Below are 12,450 nucleotides of genomic sequence, written 5' to 3'. Positions count from 1 at the left end.
TTAATCAAATGTTTGGGCAAAGCTAGAGAATTGTTTTTCCTCTTTCTTGCATTTGCAGGACAATCATTCAGTGCCATTTTTAGTCTCTGTAAATTGAGTTAAATTGTTATGTTGGTTTCAACCTGGTTTTTAGCCTGCTGCTGTGGAGGATACAGGAACCCTGCTGCAAAATCCAACTCCAGCTGATTGTTAACTACATAAAGCTGTGGCTTAACAAAGTACTGGAGCCTATGCTGTTGATTTTTTTTTCCACTTGATCTCTGTGAGGAGGGATTTACTGATCCTAAAGCATAAATAGATCCCCCAATCTACTAAAGGAGATTTCCTAAAAGATGAAAAGCCACACACTTATTTCATAAAAATGCAAAGCCAAGAAAATCATAAATGGTGAAACCTGAATTAATACTTTTTTTCTTCAGATTTTTTGATGTAAAAAATCTTCAAATTCCAAGCATTCTGATTCAAATGTAAAAAAAACCCCTTCAAAATAAATTAGGGGATGCCTTAGAACTGAGAAAGAATCATTAGCACAGATTTTTACTATTTTTAGAGGGCCCACAATCAAACATTGCTGTGACATCCTGCAAAATGTCTGTCATTAAACGACAAGGAAACAAAACCCCTGTGCCATCAGTCTCTTGTGGTTTGTTGAGAAATAGCAAAATGTAGAAAATAATATACACATACACATTTAAGAAATGGACAACAGTTCTCTGTAGGTGTTTATTCTACTTACAGTAACAAAAACCTGTGAAGTCCCATATTTTAATGTACAGTGATATATTTTGCCATATAAAATACAATTTACAGAAATTTCTATCAAGTAAACCTAAACAAACACACATTTTGCATACTTTTATGTATGTCCTTAAATTAGAAACATCTCATTAAGAAAAAAAATCTTACACCGTAGTTGATGTTTGCATTTAATACGATTTCTTTGCATGTTACCGTTTTCCCTCAGGTTCAGGACACAGATGATCATTTCAGCCAGCAAATCCTGGATGTACAAGGACCTCAAGGATGCACCAGTGTGACAGTGGTGACACACATTCTACCTGTAATATAGTCCTCAAGATGCAAAATGTTTACAGGAATCTAATTTTACTTTCCCAAATCTATCTTAGCAAAATACCAAAATATTTACCCAGTGGTCAATTTACACATTCAAATAAACAAGCGAGGTTTTATTTCACACTTTAGAATGATGTGCTTGAGGACTACATGGGAAGTAGCAATGTGATGTATTTCACCATGAAAAATGTCCCTCTTCAATCACAACATGATGTACCACCATAATTTAAACTTTAATGCAGCTGTGTCTTTTTCAGTGGAGAGTTTTATATACACTGCCAGCCTAAGTAGGGCCTAACAAAAGAACAGTATCATTTATTTTTCAAGAGCCCTTTTAGAATGAAAGAGCACTTCTGTAATGAAAAGTTCAATCAGATTGGGACATATCTTAAATCTGTGGAAAAATTCTGCAAAACCTAAACAAAACCAAAAAATGCTCCACTAAATCAGTTCAATTGAAATAACAGATTTAGTGGCCTATTTAACCAAATGCTCTCTCTTCCTTTGGTTTACAACTTTTCAAAACAAATGTCTGATGCTTTTATAAGTTTTGCTGGTTATAAAGGTGCTACTCTTGTATTTTCTTTAATGACAGGTTTGTAAACACGGGATATTTAAAACCTCATGAAAAATAACTAAGTATGACTTGTTTCTTTGCTGTACACTTAACAGATGGATTCCAGACCCAAAATATATGTATATAAAAGGAAGATAGTGCACTTTAAGCTTATAACATTCCATTTTCAAATCCTCCATCAGTCACAAGTAATTATTAACACTGTTCTTTTGCAGCTTTTTCCTAAACACATGACCCTTCCATTGTAAAAGAAACATGACACCAACATTTTTAGTGTGTGCTGTAGGAACAATTTTGACACCAAAATATCACGTAACTGAGATGTAAAGGTATGGCTCCTCAGGTCTGGATTAAATTCTCCTATAAAATTACAATTCAAGTTACTGGAAAACATAACTTTATAATCTTAAAAAGCAATATGCTCTTCTTAGACTTTTTCCATTTCTGTACTGTAAATGGAAACTTTAAGATAAAGATGCAAGTAGAAAAAACAAAATTTCAGTACAGTTAACGTTGTGAATCTTTATAAGAAAAACATTATGCACAAAATGCAGCAAGTGTAAGTCCAATATGTTCTTGCTTTTTCATCTATCTGATTATTTTCATTCACAGTTGTTCAAAAATTGCTTATTTGTCAGTACATTGGGTAAGGCTAGTTTTACAACAGAATTTTTTAAAAGGTGAGAATATGTACAGTATTTACAGATGTGCAGTCCTTGCTGTGTTGCCAAAGTGTATTATTTGTGGGAAGTATCAGTCACAGCTCTATGACTGATTGCTGGAAGATGAAGCTTCAGTTTCCACCGGTTTCTGAGTTTCCTTCGGTGTTTCTGGCTTTGTCTCTTTACCAGTTTCCTTACTCTTACTCCTATCTTTGCGATCTTTCCCTCTTTCCCTGTCGCGATCTCGATCTCTGTCCCGATCCCTTTCCTTTTCCCGGCTCCGATCCCGGTCCCTGTCTTTCTCTCTGTCGCGATCCCTGTCTCTGCTTCTCGATCGCTCTCTATCACGTCTTCTGTAAGAGTCCCTCTCTCTGTTTCTTGTCCTATCTCGGTCTCTGCTTCTTTCCCAGTCCTTACCCCGCTCTGAATCCTTGTCTCTATCTTTGTTTTGGCTCCTATCTCTATTTTTATCCCATTCCTTTTCTCTGTGTCTCTCCCAGTCCCTTTCTCTGTTCCAGTTTCTGCCACGGTCTCTTTCCCAAGGTCTGCCATGTTCTCGATCCCTTCGTCTTTCCTCAAAGCCTCTACCTTGGCGATTATCTGCTTGTTGAAGCTCTTGCTGATCCAAACCCTTATCTTTATTTCCTCCCTCATATCTCTCTCTCTGTCTGCCCTCAAATGTCTGGCCTCTATAGTCAGGATTTTTGCCTTCTCGGAAGTCAGACGTGGGCCACTGTCCTTCCGACTCAGGTCCTTGTCCAGACATATTGGAAAGAGATGCAGATGGTCCACCTTCCTCCCACATCTCTTTTCTGTGAGATGGATGGCTTGGAAGATCCAGGAGTGGTCTTGGGGGTGGTTTCATACCTTGTGGTGACTGACCCTGGTAATGAAATCTAGAAGGAGGTTCATCTTCTTCTGGAAACATTGGAGGTGTGCCTCCTCTTGGTCCTCCAAACTGATGTGGTCCTGGACCTCTCTGGTTGGAAAATCTGGGTGGTGGGCTCCCTCTCCGTTCTTCATATGGCTGTGGCAGAAGTCCCCTTGGACCAGGCATATGATTTGGAGCTGGACCTCTCTGCCCTTCAAATTGATTTGGGTGAGGTCCTCTTGGTCCCCCAAAATGACCTGGGGCTGGACCTCTTGGCCCTCCAAACTGAGGGCCTCCTCTCTGTCCTTTAAACTGACCTGGAGGGGGTCGTCTTTGACCTCCGTAAGGAAAAGGCGAAGGTCCTCTGTTTCCCATAAACTGGGGGGAATCTGGTCCTTCAAATTGTCCTGGAGGCCCCATCATTTCATCATATTGGGAATCTGAAAATTCCATTTGTTCCATGTGAGGGTCCCTATGATCTTCAAAATGAGATGGTGACATTCCTCTTGGACCACCACCATGATAAGAAGGAGCAGGGCCCCTATTATCACCAAAAATAGGTGGTCCATGCTGTGCAGAAAATAAGGAAGGAATGGGACCCTTTTGACCTCCAAATCTTCCAGACTGAGGTCCTCTTTGCCCATCATTATTTGGAAAACCGTGCTCTTCAGAGAACTGTGGTGCTGGCCCTCGAAAATTAGGTCCATGAGGTCCTCCAGGTGCGTTGAGCATCATTGGAGGTCCCCCTTTCTGCCCAGACATGGAAAACGCTCGCTTTTCCTCAAAGTGCTGTGGGGGAGGTCCACCCTCACTCTGAGCTGGTGCGGATTCAGTTTGTTCTACAAACTGATGAGACTGAGGATTTCTTTGTTCATCATATTGCACTGATGAAAGACCCATCTCTGGTTCAAAGTGTCCAGCTGCCTTTTCCTGCTGAGGAAACATTGTATTTGAGAAGGAATCCCTTCCCATTGCTTCCTTTGGCTCATTTGACCATGACACTTGATGCATATCTTGCAAAGATGGGCTGTCATTTGATGTGGAGAAATTAGGCTGAAAAGATGTACTTGGTGGGGTTGGAAGCAGCACTTTACGTATAGGTTTGGAAGCAGAAGGATCTCCAGAAGCTGACTGACTCAAGTTTTCCAAAGTAACTTGAATGGTGTGTTCAAATTTGCTGTTAGATGTCTCTTTCTGGGGCATCGTAGATGTCTGTTCACTTGAGACCCAATTATCAGCAGTAAAACCAGGTGGAGTAGTGGAAATTAAAGCATTATCTTCCTTACCAAGTGAAGTCTGCAAAGCATTTGGAAAACTTGCTGGAGCAACTTCTCTTGTGGCTATCTCATTCTGTACTACCTGTGGTTTTATTCGGGAATCAGCACTGTCATTCTCTGTCACCATCCTTCGAGCCTGTCGAGGATCTCTGTTCTGCCTCGGGTCACAGCCCTGGTTTAAAACTTGTGCTTGCTGATTTAAAGATGAAGGTAAATCTACTTTTTGTGCAGCTTGCTGGTCCTGATGGAATAATTCAGGCTTCATTAGGGAAGCTTTCGCTGGTGGAGGCGACATTAAAGCATCAGACACTGAAAAGTGAGCCATTGAAACACCAACAGCTGCTCTTTGTTGTCTGAGGGCTTCTTCTTGTTCCTCTAGCTGCCTTTTCTGTTCTTCTATTTGTTTGTTTAATTCTTCCAACATTTTTTGCTGTTCTACCAAGGAGGAGGATGCAGATAAATCAGACACAAATGAAGCAGATGCTTCTGAAGAACTGCTTTTACTGTCTGTATACATTTTGTTGGGTAAATCATCAACAGTAACTTTTGCTTCTTCCAAGATAGTTTCATCCTCTGGATCATAGGCCTCATCCTCTAGTTCTGCTGTAGTAGATGGCTTTTCCACACTGTAGCGTTTGTCACTCTCACCAGTCTGTGTTTCAAAGGCTTTCTCTGGACCATATTCTTCCTCAGGATCATAAGGTCTGTCATCCTCCTCCTCCTCTATGGCTTTGTCCTTGGACATCTGCCCGAACTGCTGCACAATGGGGTCCAGCAGGGGAACCGCTGACATCCCGCTATCTGCCGCAGCTTGACTTTCCTGACTGGAAGACTGAACAGTTCCAGAATCCTTGGCAAGAGGCTCAAAAGTTTTCTTTTTCCCAAAGAGGGTCTGCAGGATGTGCTCTAGAGGCGTGGCGGTTTTTGAGGATGAGGAGTGTGTGGCATTGCTGCTTGCAGGAGTGGCTGTTGGAATCGGTGGGGTCACAGTGGTTGTGGGGCCACTTTTAATGGAGGACAGTATTTTCAATACTGAAGGCGTCACTGCCGAGGTGTCTGGAACAGGAGGTGGGGGTGGAGGTGGAGGAGGAGATCCAGGTGGTGTTGTACTCATGGTGGAGTCTCCTGAATAAAGTGAGTATTTTGGAGTTTTCTTCTCTTGTGAAGCTGGAGGCCCTTTAGAGAACAGGGATGGTTCAGCTTCCTCATGTGCTTGAATTCTACTTCGCTTCTCCTCCATTTTTTCTGTCTCAGTGGCAGGACGTTTCCCTTTCTGACAGATAACCAACCCAAGGATTAAATTTGGCCGAGATGATTCAAGACCTGAAAGAGAACACAAAGACTGTATATGTAAAAATCTGATTTTTAATGATGCTTTCAGTAGAAAACTATTATTTTACAAAGTGGCAGGTACAAAAGTCATAAAGGTAACAGTTTTCTAAATTCCATCAGACCTATTAGCAATTTTCATTAGTCCACAAGCATATGCATTTGCATTTCTTACTTTTTAAATGTATTTATACATAAGTTTAAAAGTTTAAATTCCTTCCTCAATAGTTTTAATAAAGGATGGAAGCATCAGGCCTCATTGTTAAAGTGTTTCCGCAAAAGTTCAAACCGAAGCAAACTGTTATTTTTGTATCTTTACATTGTTTCTACTGTTCAACTACTCCCATCTCTTCTCCTGAAAAAGCAAATATTTACATTTAGTTTGCAAATATAGACAGAGATACTGAAAAGTGAGAAAACCTGGACTAAAAGTCCACATTGACACCAATCTATAAACATTTTGTCTGTCTCCAAGTTAAACAAACACCAATAATGGCAAAAAAGATCACATCAAACAGTGTTTGGAAACAGTGTTTAAAAGCTTGCAATTACTCCCAGTTTGTTGTGTTTTTTTCCAGCCAGAAATTATTTTAAGAGGCCAGAGAAGCAGGGAAACTGGGGATGTCCCAAACAAGCCCAGGAGAGGTGTTTGGCTGGGCCAGCACCTGCTGTGGGGGCGAGAAGGCCTTGGAGCTGCTGGGCACAGGGTGGGAATCAGGCTCTGATAGGTCAGTAAAAAACACCCTGAGCAGAACTGCTCCTTTGTGAAGAGCTTCAGACTTCAAGGAGAAGTATATCCACCAATGATAAGGAAGTTTCAGATAAAAAGGAAAAATGCAGAGGGCTGTTGGCCTGTCTCCTGTATTTTTTCCTCCTACATGCACAGTTCCACTGGCAGATAAACATGCCTAGAATGAAGGGCAGGGACTAAATCCTTTAACATACAGTGGTGGCAAACGTAGAAAATTTTTTAACTTCTATACTAAATGGCCTTTAAAAAGCCCTCATCTAAGGGCCACTGTCCTCCCCTATATGTTCCATTAGTTATGATTTCTATTCAGCAGGGAAGCAGTAATATAGCTAGATAAAATAACCTGTGAAATAAAAGAGAATATTCATTGTGGATAAATGGCAATGTGAGAGCTCTGACCTATGTTGACCCTTCTATTCAAGATCCCATAAGTAGGAGATTTTTATATATATGGTCCTTGTTCTTATTAAACCAACTTCTCACTAAGAACAATTTTAAATTTCTAATGATTAGCACCAAAACCCTTTTCATACCAACACAACCCCCAAACCCCACAGTAGCAGATACATTCTACTAGCAAACTACATCACACATACATTAATCTGGTGAAACAACTCAGAAGTTTTACTGGGACTCCTAAATTTATCATCTAGAGAGGAAAACACATCAGCTGTTTTCCTAAATTTATGTTAATGAATAACAACTCCCCAGTTGGTGGGTGAGTGCAGAGCATCTCACAAACAGGAGCTCACCCAGAAACTGCCAGTAGGCATTTGCTGTTCTGCTGTTGTTAAATGTTTTGATTACCAAATTGCATGCAGAGACTTGTGATTTATGCAATTAGTCACAATGAATTTCAAACACTGAATAACTGAAATAAACAGGTGTCAAAAATCCATCAGGCAGGATATCTAATAAACAGCAATTACTGAGAAATCAGGTTTGAATTCCTGTAAGAAATAGAGATCAAGTCACTAATTAAAACAGGGTAAAGTTTTAATACACTTTGAAGGCAAAAAATTCCAGCAGCAAGTTAATAGCATTACTTATAAATTATCATGTTTAGAATTTAGTCATAATAGAATAAATCCATTAAAATGTTACATTTTGATACTGGAATTTTACATAAATCTTAGAAATTCTGCCTAAGCTGACTTCTACACTCAGTTCTGAGAGATCAAATACTACATGATTCCTTCAATGAAGACACATGGTCAGAGCAGCTTTCAAAGGCTACAGCCCTGTTTTATCTCAATATCCATAAATAGGTTAAGTGCCTAATTTTAGGAACAACAAAATGTTGACTGCAGTCTGCCACTACTGCTAAGTGACTGCCTTTCACAAACACAGGTTTTAAAAGTGCTGCAAGCTGTGCTGGCAGTTAGTCGTTTTCAGTGCTAAATTATTTATAACAGTTATTATCCTATTATGCATTTGAAATCCCCAGTCTGGTTTTATTGAGTTACTTCCTGTAACTAAAGCAAATAAAACAGAATCTACCAAACATGAGTATTGAATTAATATTTACTTTCCTTAGCCTTAAATAAATTTTTTCATTAGATCAAGTTTACCATATTTATATGGTGTATAGTGGCCCCATCTTTCCCTGTGAACAGCAGCTGGTAAAAGCTGACCTGCACTGTTCAAGACACAGCTTCTGCCCGTCCCTGACAGACCCAAGGGAGGGCCTAAGCACACCTGTGGTGAATTTTAAACTGCAGAGGCCAACACAAGACTTTATCTGTAGCTTATCAATGCTATTTAAATATCTGTCCCAATTAATCATGAGAGCAATTGATAATGGCCATCAGACTTGTGCCCCCTTCATTCAGAGCACTGTGACACATGTCCATGTTCAGGCTCCTCTGCTGAGTGGAACTGACTTGTACAGAAACTCAGGTTTGTTATGACACACTTCTCTACTGTTGCTGCTTTTCCTAATGAAATCTGCTCAGCTGAACACAACCAACTCCAGGTAAAATTTTGGTGCATTTGTTTTTTTAAAACCATTCCAACAGCATGAGGAGATTCCATGCCTTCATATTCTATGAAAACTAACAATCCCTATTAAAAACTACCAGAAGACATACCAGCATTTATGGAATCTTTGCTGATATAGATATATATCTATATATGTCTATTTTAGTAAAATTCAGCTACATAAGATAATTGTTACATTCCCATCACCACTAAATCCCTCAATAAATCACTTTCCATTAGTAATTAAGTCTGATTATACTACCTTTTACAACTGGAAGTGGCAATGCGTGTGTGAAAGAGAAATAATTCACATACCGCAAACCAGTGCAAAAGGACAGTGCAGAAGAGCCCATGACACATAAATTCTGGTAATAAGTATCTGAGTTAATAAATATAAATCAGGATAACCTTCCATTTTCCTGTGATTTTAAGCTGCCCACGTCAGAGTTTTCTGCAGATCTTCTAAGTACTAGTGCAGTCCTCAGTTGTGTTCCAACTCCAATCCATCAGAAAACAGGAGAAATTCCTAATCCATATGTGCCTGATGGAACTGGCTGATACAGCTGGAATATCTTCTAACTAGGATTTCTGGAGTGGCAGGGCTTGATTGTCCTCTCCCTCCTCCCCCCTCAGCTAATACTTATCTAACTATGATAGACCATCTAAAGGCAATGCTTTTCCAGGCCTTGCTAGACTCTACTGGAAGGCACACGATTAAATTTAAGGAGACAATGACCACGTTCCACAAAATATTTTTATTGATTGTGAAAGAAAGAAAACACAGTAGATTCCATCAGATGTCATTAAAAAGGTGTGGATTACATGCTGTGGTTTTCATACATACATAAAACAAGAGGAACAGCTTACCTGATTCTTTTCACCACTTTTAAAACACAACACAGCTTAGCACAGCTGAGATAAAGGCTGCCACAGGAGTTTCCAACAAGTGTTACCTGATGGCAGAACTCTTTAGTGAAGCTTCTGTGAAACTGTTCCATCTCATGGCCTACCTGCCCTTGGAAACTTGTTTCTGCTAATCTTTAATCTACTTGGCCTACAACTCTTTTATGTCAATTTGAAAACCTGGCTTATAAAATTTGCCTCCACGAACACCTGCAGATGAGACCTGAACTTGTTCTGAACAACTCCTTCCAGTTTTGAAATACTTGTGCACTTGAAACTCAGCAAAACCAGTCTGACATTAAAAGTATCTATTACTAATAGTAAAGTTTGGCTACATCTGCCAACCTTCAATCCAAGGTAAAAAGTTTCATTTGAAATGAAACCCATAATGGAGAAGTAAAAAAAAGTGTAGAACAGAAAGCTGGTAGCTATTGCCTAAAAACAATTACCTAGTCAGTGCACTGCTCAAAGACAGATGAAAGGGATTTGAAGTGTATGAGAAAAATCTTGTCTGGGGATGCAGAGCAAGTGCCCTTGGCCATCTCATGGAGGAAGGGACAGCACTGAACTCATGATGCTCCATTTGTTGAAAACCTGTCCCAGCCACTGTTGCTCCTGCATTAAAGCTCTGAGAGTGCTTTATTGAGTTCTGTGCTACACTTGTGTCTGAGGGGCAGAGCTCAGTCAGCCCTCAGAAAGGTGAGCTCCTTGTTGGTTGCTCCATACCTACCATGCAGTGCCAGCCATGGCCACGACAACGGAGCTCTGCCTTCACTGCAGCCTGCAGCTCTTCAGCTTCCCAACCTGGTACTTGCTATCAAACCTACATCCTTCTTTGGAAACCAAGCACATGCATCTCCTTATCCTTAGACGAAGATGACTCCAAATTTTGTAGAAGGATGTTTCACAGCTGAATTCATTCTCAGTGTTTCCATCACCATGTTTGACATGGGGCAAACTCACCAAACACTATCACAGGTGAATTTATCTAAAGATAGAATAATCTAACCCTAAGGAATTCCTTTCTCCCCAAAGGATTGATTTTCTGAAGCCTGTGATTTGACTAGTTTGATCCAAGTGGAACAGAACATTTCAAACACCTTGTGCCCCACACTGCATGTACAGATTAACTCAGCATGGACGGTGACATTGCAGTGGAAGCACCAGAAAGGTTACCTGTGTCTTCACTCTGACTTCTTGAATCCTCTGTGGTATAAGTTTCCTGCTTGAATTAAGTGATGGTGAATGGCTTGTAAGGGTCTAGGGTTTGTGAATTTAGGAGTTGCTGACAATAGGGTGCGAGTTCTTTGTGGTTTTGTTTGTTTTTTTTTAATATAGTGGCTGTTCCACATCCTTGATTTTGCATGTAAACTCATTCTCTTAAGACATATGAGCATCTTGTTAGAAAGACTAAAGTTTGGACAATTTTATCTTAGCAGAGTTTGATTTCCAGTTTTTCCCTATTTAGGTACTTTAAAATTGGTTTTATATAAAAAATTTAACTAATGATTACATTAAATATTCAACAACTTGTCTCAGATTGCCTTTTGTCTTGTGATTTTACCTAGCATTGAACCTCCCCTGTTTTGTGCTTACCTGGTCCCTCAAAGGGCAAGAGTTTGGAAGGAATTGGGTCCTTAGAACTCAGGGGGATCAGGTAGAGATCCTTGACATGTCTGTTGTTATTAGCTACAACACCAAAACGACCACGACTGCTAAAATAGGAGTAGAGAGAGATATAGGCAACTTCCTCTTCTTCTGTTGCAGGATGGAAACGAATCAAACACAACTCCTGGAATACAAAAGCAAAGTGGAAAAATTCAACCTGCAACATACCAGCAAATGAAATGGTAAAGGGCAAATTCCAGAGGTAAAATAAACTGCACATTTATCACTCCAACTATGCCTTCAGGACAACACTCTAGATTTAAGAGACTACTGCTGTTCAATTTGCAACATTAAAATAGAATTAGGTTTGTCATTTTAAGAAACACAAATTACTTGTGTATCTTACATCAAATTGAACAGCTTGAGGCTCAAATGAAAAAGAAATGGAAAATTCTTAGTTTCATGTTTTTCTCTATAATGTCTATCATTTTTTCACCTCTGAAGTGGTTTTAATACTAAAATATATTAAATGATAAGTTCCTTTTCTTTAATATTTGAATTTCAATCTTCAGTATTTCAGTTAGAAAACAGTCTGAAGATTTAACTACTGTGCAGGAAAGAGAGAGCAAGGTTTACAGCTCAATAAACACATTACTAAAATAAATAAAAAATTTCAAAGTGGTTTAGGTAATTTTCCATGTGTGATCTATGTCAGTATTTGCTGTTTACTACTCTGTATTATAAAAAGTTGTCATTTTACATTGCTGTCTATTTCTTCTGGGTTTTGCATAGGATTTTAAGTGAATACCTTAGAAAGTGAAGATTTGAGTTTGCCAACATAATCCCAGACTGTCTTCGGTGAGATCCTCCCACCAATGTGAATTGTGTCAGGTAAATCCTAAACAAGAAGTATTACATGGTAGTGTGAGAAAAACCAAAAATTAAAACTAAAAAAGGCAGTGCATGTTTCCCCATCCCAGTAGCCCAGTGGACAGTTAAATTTTAGTAGACTTTTGTACTTATGTTTTTAAATTCAGACAGACTATTCCTAAACTTGGAGGTGTTTAATTATGGCATGTGACACAAAGGCCACAGGATACATGGAACAGATACACACCCCAAACATGGAGAGCAGCAACACATCAAATAGTTCTGTATGCCCATTACAGGGAAACTATAATATATGTATATATTGGCTTTTACAGGGAAACTGCTATATGAAATACAGCTTTTCTCTACATTTGCAGTGACCCCACATCATTTGAATTCTGGTGAATTTCCTGTCATGAGGACAGTGAAACTCTTTTCAGCAAAAGCAGTACTCAGAAGAACAAGCAAACCTACTAAGTCCTAAACCATACATTTGTAATTGAAAATTCTTAGGTCACCTAAAATACCCTTGAGAGAAAAAAAGAGAA

The 12,450-nt window shown here is 39.4% G+C and overlaps 1 protein-coding gene across 2 annotated transcripts in view; it reads right to left on the bottom strand.

Moving 5' to 3' along the window:
- Nucleotides 1-690: 690 nt before the first annotated feature.
- The window catches only part of DIDO1 (death inducer-obliterator 1), a 47,744-nt gene continuing 35,984 nt past the window's right edge, over nucleotides 691-12,450 (bottom strand). Inside the window, exons 15-17 of one of the 2 annotated variants that reach the window (XM_071446905.1) lie at nucleotides 11,841-11,930; nucleotides 11,021-11,216; nucleotides 691-5,784 (exon numbers count right to left, since the gene is read on the bottom strand). In XM_071446905.1, coding sequence (XP_071303006.1) covers nucleotides 2,417-5,784; nucleotides 11,021-11,216; nucleotides 11,841-11,930 — 3,654 coding nt within the window. In that variant the 3' untranslated portion in view covers nucleotides 691-2,416. Of the gene's footprint in view, nucleotides 5,785-9,257; nucleotides 11,217-11,840; nucleotides 11,931-12,450 lie in introns of those variants that run through there. The other variant, XM_071446906.1, reaches the window with a different exon arrangement.

This window comes from Agelaius tricolor, unplaced genomic scaffold (assembly GCF_023055355.1).
Source record: "Agelaius tricolor isolate 1412-34295 unplaced genomic scaffold, bAgeTri1.0.p SCAF_23, whole genome shotgun sequence".
Taxonomy (NCBI): domain Eukaryota; kingdom Metazoa; phylum Chordata; class Aves; order Passeriformes; family Icteridae; genus Agelaius; species Agelaius tricolor.
This window is presented reverse-complemented; position numbering and strand designations above follow the sequence as displayed.